Below are 14738 nucleotides of genomic sequence, written 5' to 3' on the forward strand. Positions count from 1 at the left end.
TGTATTTTTTTTTTTTTTAGTAGAGACAGGGTTTCACCGTGTTAGCCAGGATGTTCTCGATCTCCTGACCTCATGATCCGCCCACCTCGGCCTCCCAAAGTGCTGGGATTACAGGCGTGAGCCACCGCGCCCGGCCTATTTGTATTCTCTTAAGAAATATTTCATTTAAAATATAATCAATGCCACTTTACAAAGTATATTATGTCTCCTTTCTTTATAGTTTTACAAAGGGCACATATATCAGCTGTACCCAGAATAGCAAAAGTTAAAGATCAAATATTAATATTATTTCTCTCTCTTAAATACCAATACAACAAAAATGTATTTTACATACCAGACATTATTTTAAATTTGCTAAAAATTATTACCTTTATACGGTTTTAAATTTTCTTTTTACCAGTTTCTTCATTTGTTTTTCTACAAAACTATTTGCTAACTTGTGTCAATGCCTGCACCAGTTTCTCAGCATCCTATTCTGTCATCAACTTCTTTCTCTTAATAGGGGAACCATTTCAGTAATCTATCAATTAGGTTGTGTAAGAGGCAGAAAATTAAAAATCTGGAGGGGTGCAGTGGCTCACTCCTGTAATCCCAGAACTTAGGGAGGCTGAGGCAGTTGGATCAACTGAGATCAGGAGTTCGAGACCAGCCTTGCCAACATGCGAAACCCTGTCTCTACTAAAAATACGAAAATTAGCTGGGTGTGGTGGCACGCATCTGTAATCCCAGCTACTTGGGAGGCTGAGGCAGTAGAGTCTCTTGAACCCGGGAAGTGGAGGTGCAGTGAGCCGAGATTGCACCATTGCACTCCAGCCTGGACAACAAGAGTGAAACTCCATCTAAAAAAAAAAAAAAAAAATCCTAGGCTATCAGGTCATTTACTGGCAATTGCGATTTTAGCATCTATACCAGCATTTTTGCCAAAAAATCCCTGAGATTTCTCTTCCTTCTTAATTTTGCCTGTAGCTCCCAGCATTTTTCCAGTCTTAAGGAAGTTGAAAGTTTTTTTTTTTTCATTTTGTTTAACCATTAACTTCCATTCTCTCAAATTGCAAATTTAAAAAACAGAAGAATGAAAAGAAAATAAATCTGTCATACAGTGTACACTGCAATATCATGATTTTTGTACAGAAAAATACTGATTTAAAGAATTTCTATGAATTTGCAAATTAGTAATTTGAACAAATCACTCTTTGATATCTGAAAATTAATGAAAAGCATAATTTGTATCACTGTTTCTCATTAATATTCTAAATTGTGTTACAGCACATAAAAAATCGATAAATTATACCTCAAAACATGAATTAAAAAGTGTTCTAGAAAACTTTTTAAAAGCATTGATACAATGGAGTGCCCAGAGAATTTGTCTCTTTCTCCATTATGTTTTATTATGTCCACATTATTTGTCAGGGGAAAGAAAAACAATTCCTATTAATTATTTATTAATATTAAAATATTGATGAGTATTAAAAAGTACCGGGCTTCCAGCTGGTGTACTGAGTTGAACTTTTCTGAAATGCAGCCAGCACAAGGGGCGTGTATTAAAAGAGCAGAACAAATGACTTAATAGGGGTCCAAAAGCAGCAATCAGAAAAGGTTCATTTAACATAGCGATGGCACAAGCTTCAAGCAATTGCCTCTACTTAAGTAAGTGTGGAATTACAAAAGCCTATTTATTACAGTCCAACAGGGTCCTGCAGCTTGCTCAAAGAGCTTTGAAGAAATTCAACAGTTATAAAGTCCTGCTCAGTGCAGAAGCAGTAAAATTTGGACAGACCCCCAAAATAGCCCACAAAGCTTTCATGAAAAAGTTAATACAATCCTCATAGCAATTGTTCTTTGAAATGAATTGTTTTCTCACTTTTCTTTTTTAAAGGAGAGATGCTGTACCTGGTTATTTTCAAAACTTCTTTGAAAATGAATTTTAACCACTAGGAAAAAATGAAAGTTTCATGGTGGTATCAAATTAAATGTAGGACTTCATGTGTTCCAACATTAAGCTTCTTGAAATGCTCTTGAAACCAACATTAAATGTGACTCCATTAATGGACTTACTTCAGCAGAAAAATTAGCAGATTTCCTCATTGTAGAAAATGCAAAATTTGAGTCCAAAGACATTGGGGCTGCAATTTTTTTATTAGTGATTGGATAATGATTTGATTTTTCTAAGTATTAAAGTAAGCAAAAATAAATTTTTTTTTAAAAAATCCACATATCCATTTATTTATAATTCAGCAATACATTTATAAATATAGAATATGTTTATGAAGCTTCAACTAAAGTATAAGAAAAATAACTTTTGCTTGGAATCAATTTTAGACAGCAAATTGCAGGGTTGTGGGGGTGAAGCCAATTTAGGGACTAAAATAGAGGATTATTGAATAGATGAAGAATTGATAATGAAAGGTAAATGATGTTAATTTGTATGAAAAGATATTAATTCCTAATGGGAGCAAAAAGCTGGTAAGAAAATGAATTTACTTTTTCACCAGAAAAGCAACACCTACATTTTTCCTTGGCAAAAGATTAAGTCAGGCCAAGTATGGTGGTTCATGCCTGTAATTCTAGCACTTTGGGAGGCCTACCGGGGAGAATCACTTGAGCCCAGGAGTTCAGGATCAGCCTGGGCAACATGACAAAACTTTGTCTCTACAAATAATAAAAATTTAGCTGATTGTGGTGGCACAAGCCTGTAGTCTCAGCCAGAAGGATTGCTTTAGCCTGGGAGGTGGAGGCTGCAGTAAGCTGAGATCACATCACTACACTCTAGCCTGGAAAACAAGGGCAAAACCCTGTCTTAAAGAAAGAAAAAAATAATAAAAGATTAAGTCATCATTCCCAGGCCAATCCATGCTTCAATTAGAAGGTGTTCCTATGAGATCTCACAAATAATAAAACCCAGTTGATGGGAAATATTGCAGTAGATTCTATTTTTTGGTGTACAGTTTTCTCTGAAGTGGCACAAGGCAAGCATCATGAAAGTTTCTATTATAGGTGAAGAATAAAAATGAAAAGTGTTTATAGATAGGAAAGTTTGAACGAGAGGTCGGATGCAAAAATCATCATGTGATAATCATAGAAACATCAACAAATATGGAACTTCTGCTAACCTGTGGGAAATATAAATACATGAGGTTCTTATGGTCCTTGATTTGAGAAAAATCTATATAAAAATAAGTTCTTTAACAATGAAAACAATTCAACAGTTAATGTATCTAAAGATTCCTGAGTTTTTGTTTGTTGTGTGTTTGTAGTTTATTTTGCTGCATTCCATTAAGGCAGGGTGCCACTGAACTCCAGTGAGACATTTCGATTGGCGAGTGAACCAAGATTGAGATTTGAAAGCAGAAGTACTTTGATGATAGTATGCATTTTTCCTTTTAATGGAAGGGTTTGAAGAAGGAAATCACTTAAAATATTTTTAATCTTCAGTTGGAAATGAATTTGACCCTATGATATCTGATCCAAACAGATGGGGTTTTTACTCATATTCCATACTTTTGATAATGCTTAGCAAAACATAGCAAATGCAGAATCACCATCAAATAAGACATTTCAAAACATGTCTAGGTAATTGTAATACATATAGCAGTCGTTTCCTTGGTACCTCTCATTAAGTATTTTTTTAAGAAATAAAACTGTACAAAAGAAGATTGTTGTTCCTTTTCTTTGTAGTCAAGAGATGTTTGTCAGAAGTCAAGACCTACTGTAATATGTCCTAAATCATATCTATTTTACAATATACTAAATATTATTATTACCTATGGATACCATGGGACTCCTTGTGCATAATGGATTCCAGTCCTCTTGCAGAGCTGCATATGAAAATGTTATCAATGAGCTGAAGAATCTGGCATTAATAACTTTGCAACACTATAACAAATAGGTAGTCCTGATGTTTTGTTCTTTTTTTAATACATCAAATATATTTCATTGCTTACATTATAGTAGCAGATTGAAAACATCTGCTCACTTGCCACTAGTCCACCAGCAGCAGAGAATCTCAGCACATTTTCCCTAGGCCTGCATGTACCAGGGCTATAATCCAGCTGTTGAGTCTGGATATGGGGCCAGATTAATACTCAAGAGCCTTGGAAATGGAAATAGTGCTTTCTTGCCAAAAAACTGGAACAATGATAGACTCCATTTGCATGTTCCCTTCTCCCTCTGTTCTTATTCGCCACCCTTTCTAACCCACTAATTTGCTTCCTTCCACCTTCCCCTCCCATCCTCTCTTTACAGCTCCATCACCTGTCCTGACGATTAAGAAAGATCGGACCTCCAGAAATAGCATCTCTTTGTCCTGGCAAGAACCTGAACATCCTAATGGGATCATATTGGACTACGAGGTCAAATACTATGAAAAGGTGGGGAAACAATGTTTAAGGGTTGGGCTGTGTAGGCAAGAAGCTGTTTCCTCATGAGCCGTGCTCTTGCAAAGAAACCAGTGACATTGCTGGTAAATGGTAGAGCACTGTTTAGATCTGTGGCCCTGTGACCCCTTTGATTTATTGGTAGAGGAAGGTTTAGAAAGAATCTTGTTGAATACCCTCCATTCTACAGCAATAAACAACATCAAAGATGCCACTGCCAACTTAATCCAGTTACTTATGGCAATAGCATGACATTTATATCCTTTTACACCAAGACCCCTACTCTACCAACTATTTTATTGTGGTTTCTTAGTCTATTTGTGAACTGTTTTTTTAGTTCATTGCCTCAAGCATCATTTCCTGACCTTCAAATTCACATGCATTTCATTCAATACAAATAGCAACATTGCGCTAGTAAGAAAAATATTGTATTATTTAACTGATGATGAAAAGATTTTCTTGACCCTGTAGAAGGAAATTTAAAAGGTTGGGGATAGATGGATAAATTTGCCTGACATAAAGTTGTGGCTTGGTAATGCAATTATTAAAAAAAATAGGCACATGGTTATTTTTACCCCAAATTTAAAAATTATTAAAAAATAGTTATGTGGTTATTTTGCCCTGAGTGGAGTGGCGAGTATTCCATCATTCTAAATAACTCATTTTTTTTCTGGTTGTAAATGATAGTAAAGTTTAAAGACAAGATATGTTTAAACCTTAGAATCACAGCTAGTTGGTTTCACAGCTACTAACATGAACACTACATATTTGTGTATCTACTTCAGTTTATAAAGTGTGTTAAAATGAATTAAATGCAAATTGTGCATTTATATAGCAGTTTATATTTACGGAACATTTCTGTGGACATTACTTAAGTCTGAGCTGTATAACAACCTTATGGAAGTAGCAAAGTAAGTTGTTTTAGAAATAAGAAAACAGAGAGTGATGTTATATGAATTTCCCACAGCCTCATTGCTAATAAATATTAGGCATCTGTTTTGAATTGTGGCAGCCGTGAGTCCTCCTTTAGTAGGTTTTTCCCTATATCAGTTACCTTTTTCTACATGATAATAGATCCTTATAAGAATTATTGGCATAATCAACTGTGCAAAAATGCGTAATGTAAAAACATTGTTTTGCGTTATGTAATTACGCAAGTTAATATATTTCTCTAGTATAATGTCATTTTTTTCATAGTCTCTCTTACAGAAAGCCTGGAGTATATCTTTTTCATTAAAAGAAATTGATGCCAAATAAACTACATTGTTCCAAAATTGTAGTAGAAATAAATTTTCTCTTAGCTTTGAGTCCTCTACTGTGGTAAAGTCAAATACTCATAGGATTGTGATCTATTTTCAGAAGTGTGACAAGATAGAATGGGCAAATATAATAATTCGTGTTCATAAATGATGCCACAGAATTTTTAAAAATCAGTAATGTGCCTCAGTTCAAACTAGATTTCAGGACTGGGAGAAGAACACCTAACATTTAGATCTATGAGGTTGATCTCAAATTTTAATTGTATACATCTGCACCTTTCACAAACATGAGAAGTATGCTGCCTTATTTCAAACTCCCTCAACAAATGCAACAAGCGTCATTACCTTTTTTTTTTTTTTTTTTTTTTTTTTTTGAGATGGAGTTTCACTCTTGTTGCCCAGCTGGAGTGCAATGGCGTGATCTCGGCTCACCGCCACCTCCGCCTCCCAGGTTCAAGCGATTCTCCTGCCTCAGCCTCTCAAGTAGCTGGGATTATAGGCATGTGCCACCATGCCCAACTAATTTTGTATTTTTAGTAGAGATGAGGTTTCTCCACGTTGGTCAGGCTGGTCTTAAACTCGTGACCTCAGGTGATCCACCCGCCTCGGCCTCCCAAAGTGCTGGGATTACAGGCGTGAGCCACCACCCCTGGACATTACTTTTAAACAATATTAGCCATTGCAGGAAAAAATGGTCAAATCTATTGATTATTCCCTAAGTATTTTTTGATACATACATACCTGTAATATTATTTAAAATATATTCCTTTAAATACATATTTGCATCACATATACCTAAATTTAAAAATTAATTCTAAATATTTATAGTATGCTTGGTAATATTTAGAAAGATTCTCTAGGATTTAAGGTCCACAAGGTCTAGCTTTCTTGACTGGTTATTTCGCTGATGGTGATTAACAGTATATGTAATATATGGCATGTTTTCTGTACTATTCAATCTCGTTTTGGTTGAGGATATACAGCGTTTCATATTGTCCACTCTAGGTCCTACCCTAGGTGCAGGGACATTGTACCATTGCTTGAAATCAAGTTCCTCATAGGAGCTCTGTGTATAATAATATATGTGAGAGAAAAAACGTAATTCTTGATAAATTCAATTTTTGTAAACAAAGCTTGACACAAAGAGGCCACTAAAATGTGTGGTGTGAATCTAATGTACAATGTGAATCTCCTAGAGATCCTTTTTGGGAAGCATTTCTAGCCTTTGATCTGGAGATTTTTGTCTCTACCAAACCACAGTGACTTAGATTAAATACAGCACAAATACAGTTAAGCTAAAAATAATGTAGAGCTACATATAAAACCTTGATTTTTTATGTTTAATATTTTAAGGTTGATAAAAAAAAGTTCTACTCCAGAATCAATAGAGCATTCCTATTAGGTTTAATTCAAAGGGATATTTTCTTCTTTGTAAGTTTGTTATTGGAATTAGATTTAAGCTTTCTCTCAGCCTTGACTTTGAAGAGAACATATCTTCTCTCACATATTTACTGGTTAGAATAAAGCCAAATTTTTCCTGCTTTACATGCAGGACAGAAATCATAATATTCAAATTAGGAAATTCTGTAAATATTTTTATTTTTAGAAATGCCCATGTTGGGCCAGGTGCGGTGGCTCATGCCTGTAATCCCAGCACTTTGGGCGGCCGAGGCAGGTGGATCACCTGAGGTCAGCAGGCCAGCAGCCTGGCCAACATGGTGAAACCTCGTCTCTACTAAAAACACAAAAATTACCTGGGAGTGATGGCGTGCACCCGTAGTCCCAGCTACTCAGGAGGCTGAGGCAGGAAAATCGCTTGAACCCAGGAGGCAGAGGTTTCAGTGAGCTGAGATCGCGCCACTGCACTCCAGCCTGGTGACAAAGCAAGACTTTGTCTAAAAAAAAAAAAAAAAAAAAATGCCTAAGTTGCGTTCAGAGAATAAAATAATTGAAATAATCGATATGACTTTTTAAATCCATCCTATGATTTGTGTTAAAATATAAAAGAATCAGGTTTGAGTGGTTCACTGTTTATCATTTTATAGCATTATGAAGATTTGATTTTAACATGAATTTTTTTTCTGACCTCAAAGCAGGAACAAGAAACAAGTTATACCATTCTGAGGGCAAGAGGCACAAATGTTACCATCAGTAGCCTCAAGCCTGACACTATATACGTATTCCAAATCCGAGCCCGAACAGCCGCTGGATATGGGACGAACAGCCGCAAGTTTGAGTTTGAAACTAGTCCAGACTGTATGTATTATTTCAAAGTAGTCTAGAGGAGGGGGCAGGGATCTTGCAAAAGATGTCTGATCGTTTACTCTCACTGTTTCTAAGTTTTAAACAAATGTGATACATTTAAGGTATATTGCTTGGGACATTGCAATTTGCAGAGCCCTGTGTCTGTATACAGTATTTGTGTTTGTGTGGGTGTACATTTTGTGTTTCTTTTTTTCTTGTATGAAAATCAAACATATTCTAATGCCTGAAATGCTTCTTCTTCTTTTTTTTTTTTAGCCATAAATTGCTTTTGAGGAACATTATTTAATATAGTAACACACTTCCAGTGCCTGTCATTTCAGATATTCCAGGTTCATTGCATGATTCAATGAACCACAAAAAAGAAACTTGCTGATCCATGAGAATCTTAATTTTGTTTTAATCCTTAACACATTCAATAGCATATCACAGAGAGAATAAGGATTTTCTAAAATGTGTTTTATCACTTCATTCACATTCAGAAGTAATTTGAATAGCCTGTTCCTTTAACCCCAAATTTGGCTAAAATTGGCCTAAAACTGGCAAACATTTTTCCAGTAACTTTTCTTTTTTTCAAATGAATTTTCTTCACACTTAAAAAAGCCCTTTGCTAAAATATAATTTTCAAAAAGGTAAAATTATGTCTATGGCACTAATATAAAATGAGTAGAAGTTAATGATTTTACTTAACTCATTTTTTTCTTTCTTTTTTTTTTTTTTTAGACGGAGTCTTGCTCTGTCGCCCAGGCTGGAGTACAGCAGAGCGATCTCGGCTCACTGCAAGCTCCTGCAAGCTCCGCCTCCTGGCTTCACGCCATTCTCCCCCTCAGCCTCCCGAGTAGCTGGGACTACAGGCGGCCGCTACCACGCCCGGCTAATTTTTTGTATTTTTGGTAGAGACGGGATTTCACCGTGTTAGCCAGGATGGTCTTGATCTCCTGTCACCTTGTTAGCCAGGATGGTCTTGATCTCCTGACCTCATGATCCGCCCGCGTTGGCCTCCCAAAGTGCTAGGATTATAGGCGTGAGCCACCTCGCCCGGCTATTTAACTCATTAATTAATAAACAGATTAGCAAGAGATTAAAACCTGTGCTAAGAAAAACTTGAAGAACAGATACATAATTGTGTGTGTGTGTGTGTGTGTGTGTGTGTGTTTAGGTAATCATAATATGTTAAAAATGTGCTAATATATCCCACACTGGTTAATATCCAATGAGGGTAATAAATGTAATGATTGAGGTCATCTTTCTTACAGGGCACAAACCAGTTGTCTTCCTAGTAAATAAGTGTTATTTCAATTGTTAAAGGAAAAAGGATATATATCACTATCAGTTTTCTACAACTTAAATTCACTGTTGTAAGGTAGCCTAGAAAGATGAGCAAAGATGCACACCCTTTAGAAATAGATTACCCAGGAAAGGTCTGACAATGCTCAACACTCTGCTGAATGGAATATAATAATCTGACCATTCCCATTTCCCATTCTTCCCTGACACCTGTATTTCCCATTTTCTAGATAGTTAGTTCCTGACATAAAATCTCATTGTTATTGGTATATTTTTGTGTCCAAATTTGATACCTGATAAAAACTTTCAGGATTGACCTAAAAATATAAGAATCATTCTAGTTATATAGTATTTATTCCATCAAGTTTACTCATGTTGGAGTACATATTTTATGGCACACTTTCTGTGGGACAATTAGAAATGCTGCTTACAATAAGGAGCTATAAATTTCACCAGGTATTGAAATGTTAATGTTTTTAGAAATCATCTGCTCATAGCTGAACCATGACAATTCTACTCAAAGGAGAGCTGCCATCCTCAAATACGTAAATCTATTCTTAAAGACTTCTTTTAATCCTCACAATAAAATGTGTATGGAGAAATCACCCTCAGAAGATATTAGAAACAAAACATGAAGTATGATGGAAATGCAAGTGCCAACAAGGTTTCAAACAAATTAAAAACTTTAGATGGCTCAATAATAAAATATAAGTGTAACTTAACATTAGTACTTCTAAGACTTTTTGCAAATGTTAAGTGGTACGAAGAAAATTTCTCCTTTTGAAATGATTGCAGATTAACTTTTCTCAAAATCTCTTTTTTTTTTTTTTTTTTTTGAGACAAAATCCTGCTCTGTTGCCCAGGCTGGAGTGCAATGGCATGATCTCAGCTCACTGCAACCTCTGCCTCCCTGACTCAAGCAATTCTTCTGTTTCAGCCTCCCGAGTAGCTGGGACTACAGGCTCACGTGCCCACGTCTGGCTAATTTTTTTTGTATTTTTAGTACAGATGGGGTTTCACCATATTGGTCAGGCTGATCTTGAACTCCTGACCTCAGGGTGATCCACCCACCTCAGCCTCCCAAAGTACTGGGACTTAAATGAATATTTGAAATAACAGCAATAACAAAATCTATATTTGATTTATCAGGAGAGATCCGAAATCATAGAATTAGCAAAAGCTAATATTTATTGTGTCCTGTGGTAGAAATCAGGCATATTATGAGGCAAAAGGCTCAGATCACTATTAGATAAACATGTTTTATGCATATTTGGGAACATCCCTCTAATATTACATGGTCTTAACACTTAACCCTCTCTGATAAGTAAATTTGCAAAAACAATATATTTTAAAATTCTAATGTAATTCCAGATTTACCACAGTTATTGCTGTGGTAGCATTTATGCATAACCTTCTAATGAGGCTTCAGTGTCTGAGGTTTAGGAAATATCTCATTCAAAAACTACAGGGCCTTAGGATTTTTGCCAAGTGAGTTTTGTATTAGCAATGCTTCCATTGATTGAGAGAGAGAAGAGGAAAAAAGGATGGAAAAATATGAGCCTTTTTCTCCCTCCTCATTTATTTAAAAACTGTGAGTTACACATTTTAATCTTTTTACAAAAGTTAGTTTACTTTTGCCCTTATTTCACCATAATATTTCCAGATTTTAAATATCAATGAGAAAAAAATGCCTTTTGTCTTAGGAGGTAAAAGACAAAAATTTTTTTGTCTCACTCTCCCTATTGTTTTTATTAAATCAAAATGACATATTCCTAAATGCTCTAAGTATTTAATAAGACTCTTATTTGTTATATATTGATTTTTTAAAAAAATAGACATAAGACTTATGTTTGTATTTAACAGTTTGCTTTTTCCCTCTCGTTTTACTATTTTATTTTATTTATGTATTTATTTATTCTTTTTTGAGACCGAGTCTTGCTCTGTCGCCCAGGTGGGAATGCAGTGGTGAGATCTCAGCTCCCTACAAAATCCGCCTCCTGAGTTCAAGCGATTCTATAGCTGGGATTACAGGCATGTGCCACAACGCCCAGCTAATTTTGGTATTTTTAGTAGAGACGGGGTTTCACCATGTTGGCCAGGCTGGTCTTGAACTCCTGACCTCAAGTAATCCGACTGCCTTGGCCTCCAAAAGTGCTGGGATTACAGGTGTGAGCCACCGTGCCCAGCCGGTTTTAATTTTGTAATTACATAAGAATGTCTCATTCATGACATGTATGCATATTTCTTGGTAGAACACAGTGTATTTTGAGCTGGAATTTAGATAACATTTTCTGAACTTTATAGGGAAGAGATGGAGGCAGAGTAGAGCACATATTTTTTTCTAAGTGCTTTAAAATATCTTATTTTTGTATGTTGGTATTTTATATTTATTATCATCTTCATTTTACAGTTGAGGAAACTGAGACAAAGGGAGGTTAAGGAAGTTTTCCAAAGTCACACAATTGGCAAGGGATACGTCAATTCCAGAATCCAGGTTTCTACATGACAGTATATAAAGCAGTATGATAAACATTTCATTTGATTCTGTTCTATAAGTTATTCAGATACTATTGTATCCTTTTATACATGATCCAAGATACAGATTTTGTGTGTTTTTTTTTCTGAGTTTACATATCCAGTCAGTTGGGGCAACAAACCTAGAATCTCCAGGTTTTGAAGTCTTGAACCGTGCAATTATTGCACATGAAAAAAAAAATACTAAGCTAAGACCCATAGAAAGCATGGAGTATAAAAGAGTAAAAGGATTTTCCTAGCATGAAGGTAGCTTCCACCAATACAAGAAGTACAGACATTAGGGCATGTTTGGAAAAGCAGATAGTCCAACTGTTTGGAAACCCTCAGTGGGGAAAAACTGAAGCCATGGTGTGTGCTTTGTGCACAAGAAAACCAGGAATAAAGTGAAAGTTAAGATCAAATACATTAGAGCAGCTGAGCATTATTAGGGTGAACTTGACAAGTCATTTCAAGTCTCCGTGTCTCAGTTTTTCTACCTGGGAATTGGGGAACATCATGTGATAACTCATGAGATTTTAATGTTTATTAAATATGTTATTACTTGTAAAGTGCTTAAAATAGTACCTCATATAGCCTCATATAGTAGGTACTCACTGTGCATGTGTGTTGTGTTTAAACAAATAGTCCATAATTTGAACATCTGAAGAATTTCAAGAATAACAATCTGTGGAATAAAGTTGAGTTTTAAAATTAGAGGATTTCATTGGATATTATTATGAAGAAGACAACCCCAGGGATAATTAAATTAGTGCTCCCGAAAGCCTCACACCCTCATTATTTGTTGTTTTGAAGAGTAAAAATGGTACAACTTTACTTTCTTGGGCCCTATTACTAGGGAACATAAAGGAAGCCTGACAAAGGGAGAATGGAATCATTAAATGGAGAAATTTCTATATAAAAATTAGGCATTCATCATCTATCATTTTGTAGGAAATAGAGTACTTTTGCAAAGTTTTAACCAGGGAAATGATATAAACAATTGTAACATTTATTGAGCACTTAATATATGCTTGGCACTACTGTAAGTGTTTTACTAGTACTAACTCATTTAATTCTCAAACAACAAAATTATGTCACACAGCAAACAAATGTAAATCCAGGAGTTCTGACTCAAAAGAATGAACTCTGAATCACTCTTTTGAGAGAGAAAGCCAGCACTCTGTGTAGGATGGAGTAAAATGGAAATGAATAGAAACAGAGGGAGCAGAAAACAAATTCAAGTTGAATTATTAAGAAATGTAATAGCTATCAATTACATTAAATTATTAGACACCTATGTAACTCATCACTATTATTCATTCACATATTTGCTAATTTTAGCAATGGAAATGATCTGATTTAGTTATGTGCTTTAGATAGCCTCTGTGAGTCGTATATTTTAGAGACAGAAAAAACTGTGGAGAAATCCTAGTTTAATTCTGTTTTCAACAGAAAAAGAAATAGAGAATTATTTTTTCTCCTATCATATTTCCCTTCCCAGTTTCACTGAGCTTTATTTTATAAGCTGGCTAATCAAAATAACCACAGAATTCAAACCTTGCTGCTTTCTATAAATTATTACAGTATGCAAAGTGAAAAGCATGAGTTCAAGTCACCACTATATGTTTATGGAGCATTTTTGAAATATTGGATTAAGCTATTTCACAAATCATTCACAGATCTGTAGCCAATGGATAGGGATGTAACAGCCAGATGCTCTGGGAGGAAGATACAAAGATGAAACTACAAGAGCTTTATAGGAGAAATATTTGTGAAGGATAAAAGGCAGATGGAGCTGAGCCAGGCAAGCAGAACCTCAGACTGAGATGTAGGTCTGTCATTTATAAAGGCAAGGAGGGAAAGAAGAAAGAGTTGAGGAGGGGAAGCCCCAGATAGCAGTGCAGCTCTGAGGGTTTTGGCCAAGCCAATGGGGAGTTTCAGAGCACAGATCACCCATTTGAGGAGTGTTGCATTGGGCAGGGATGGCCAGGCTCCAGTAACCCTTTGCCAGTACTGTTAAGTCACTAAGGGGTACATAACCTGTGCTTGAAGGCTGTAGCTGAAGGTGCAGCAGCTGGAGGCTGTCTGCTGACTGTACTCTCTGCAGCAGGAACATCTGAGCAAGCACTCCTGTGACTGCCATAGAGGTATAAACAATAGTTTGCTGGTAGTAAAGAATAAAGGGCTTGCAACAGTTTATATTATGAGTGTGCCATCCTGCCACACTCTGAGCACTTTTCTTCAGATGCTACTCACAGGAAACTACTAACAACCTATCTGTCACGTTTCTTTTCTTGTATTATTTAACTAACCCTAAAACCACATATTTTAGAGAAAATCTTCCAAACTTAGATTTGTTCAGGCTGAAGATGACATGTTGGCTCCTGGGGAGGTGATAGTATTCAGATAACTAAAATCTGCTCTTCTTTTGAGTCCTGAGGTGTTCATGTACTTAATCAGCATTTACCGCAAGAACAACATATGCAAATAAGAGCATAAAAGAGGCTGTTCCAGGAATTGTGTGTATTTTAAAATATCTAGAGATTAGGATGCTTATGGAGTTTGTAGGAGATGTGGCTGGGGATTTAAAGATGAAACAGATTCTAAATGGCTTTTACACGCTCTGCTATGAAATTTGCATCTTATCCTGAAAGTTATAAAGAGCCAAAATTTTCCTGTACAAAACTTTTATGCATAGGAATGACATGGTCAAATTCATGGTTTAGAAGGAATATTCTGAAAGATAAAATGTGTGGAAAGCATACAAATAGAGACCAAATTAGGAATTTCTAATTATAATTCAGAAGATAAATGAAGACTTAAACTAGGATATTTAAGAGTGTTCGGTGATTAATTGGAGGCAGAATGATTAGGAGATGGAGAGGAGAAGGTTATTTTATATTTATGGTCTAGATTCTTGCTCCTCAAAATGTTGTGGTCTGGAATCAGCAGAATCAGCACTGCCCGTGTGTTCATAAGAAATGTACAATCCCGCTCCGGATTGACTGAATCTGAAACTGCTTTTCCAGAGATTCTTGAGTGG

The 14738-nt window shown here is 35.7% G+C and overlaps 1 protein-coding gene across 7 annotated transcripts in view; it reads left to right on the forward strand.

Annotated features, from left to right (window-relative positions):
• The window catches only part of EPHA3 (EPH receptor A3), a 369016-nt gene that overhangs the window by 284626 nt on the left and 69652 nt on the right, over nucleotides 1-14738 (forward strand). For 4 of the 7 annotated variants that reach the window (XM_516601.7, XM_009445906.4, XM_054680821.2 and 1 more), the window contains exons 6-7: nucleotides 4243-4367; nucleotides 7726-7888. In XM_516601.7, coding sequence (XP_516601.4) covers nucleotides 4243-4367; nucleotides 7726-7888 — 288 coding nt within the window. The remainder of the gene's footprint in view (nucleotides 1-4242; nucleotides 4368-7725; nucleotides 7889-14738) is intronic. The other 3 variants (XM_009445905.5, XM_063806921.1, XM_063806920.1) reach the window with 1 other exon arrangement.

The sequence above is a fragment of the Pan troglodytes genome, chromosome 2 (genome assembly GCF_028858775.2).
Source record: "Pan troglodytes isolate AG18354 chromosome 2, NHGRI_mPanTro3-v2.0_pri, whole genome shotgun sequence".
In the NCBI taxonomy this organism is placed as follows: domain Eukaryota; kingdom Metazoa; phylum Chordata; class Mammalia; order Primates; family Hominidae; genus Pan; species Pan troglodytes.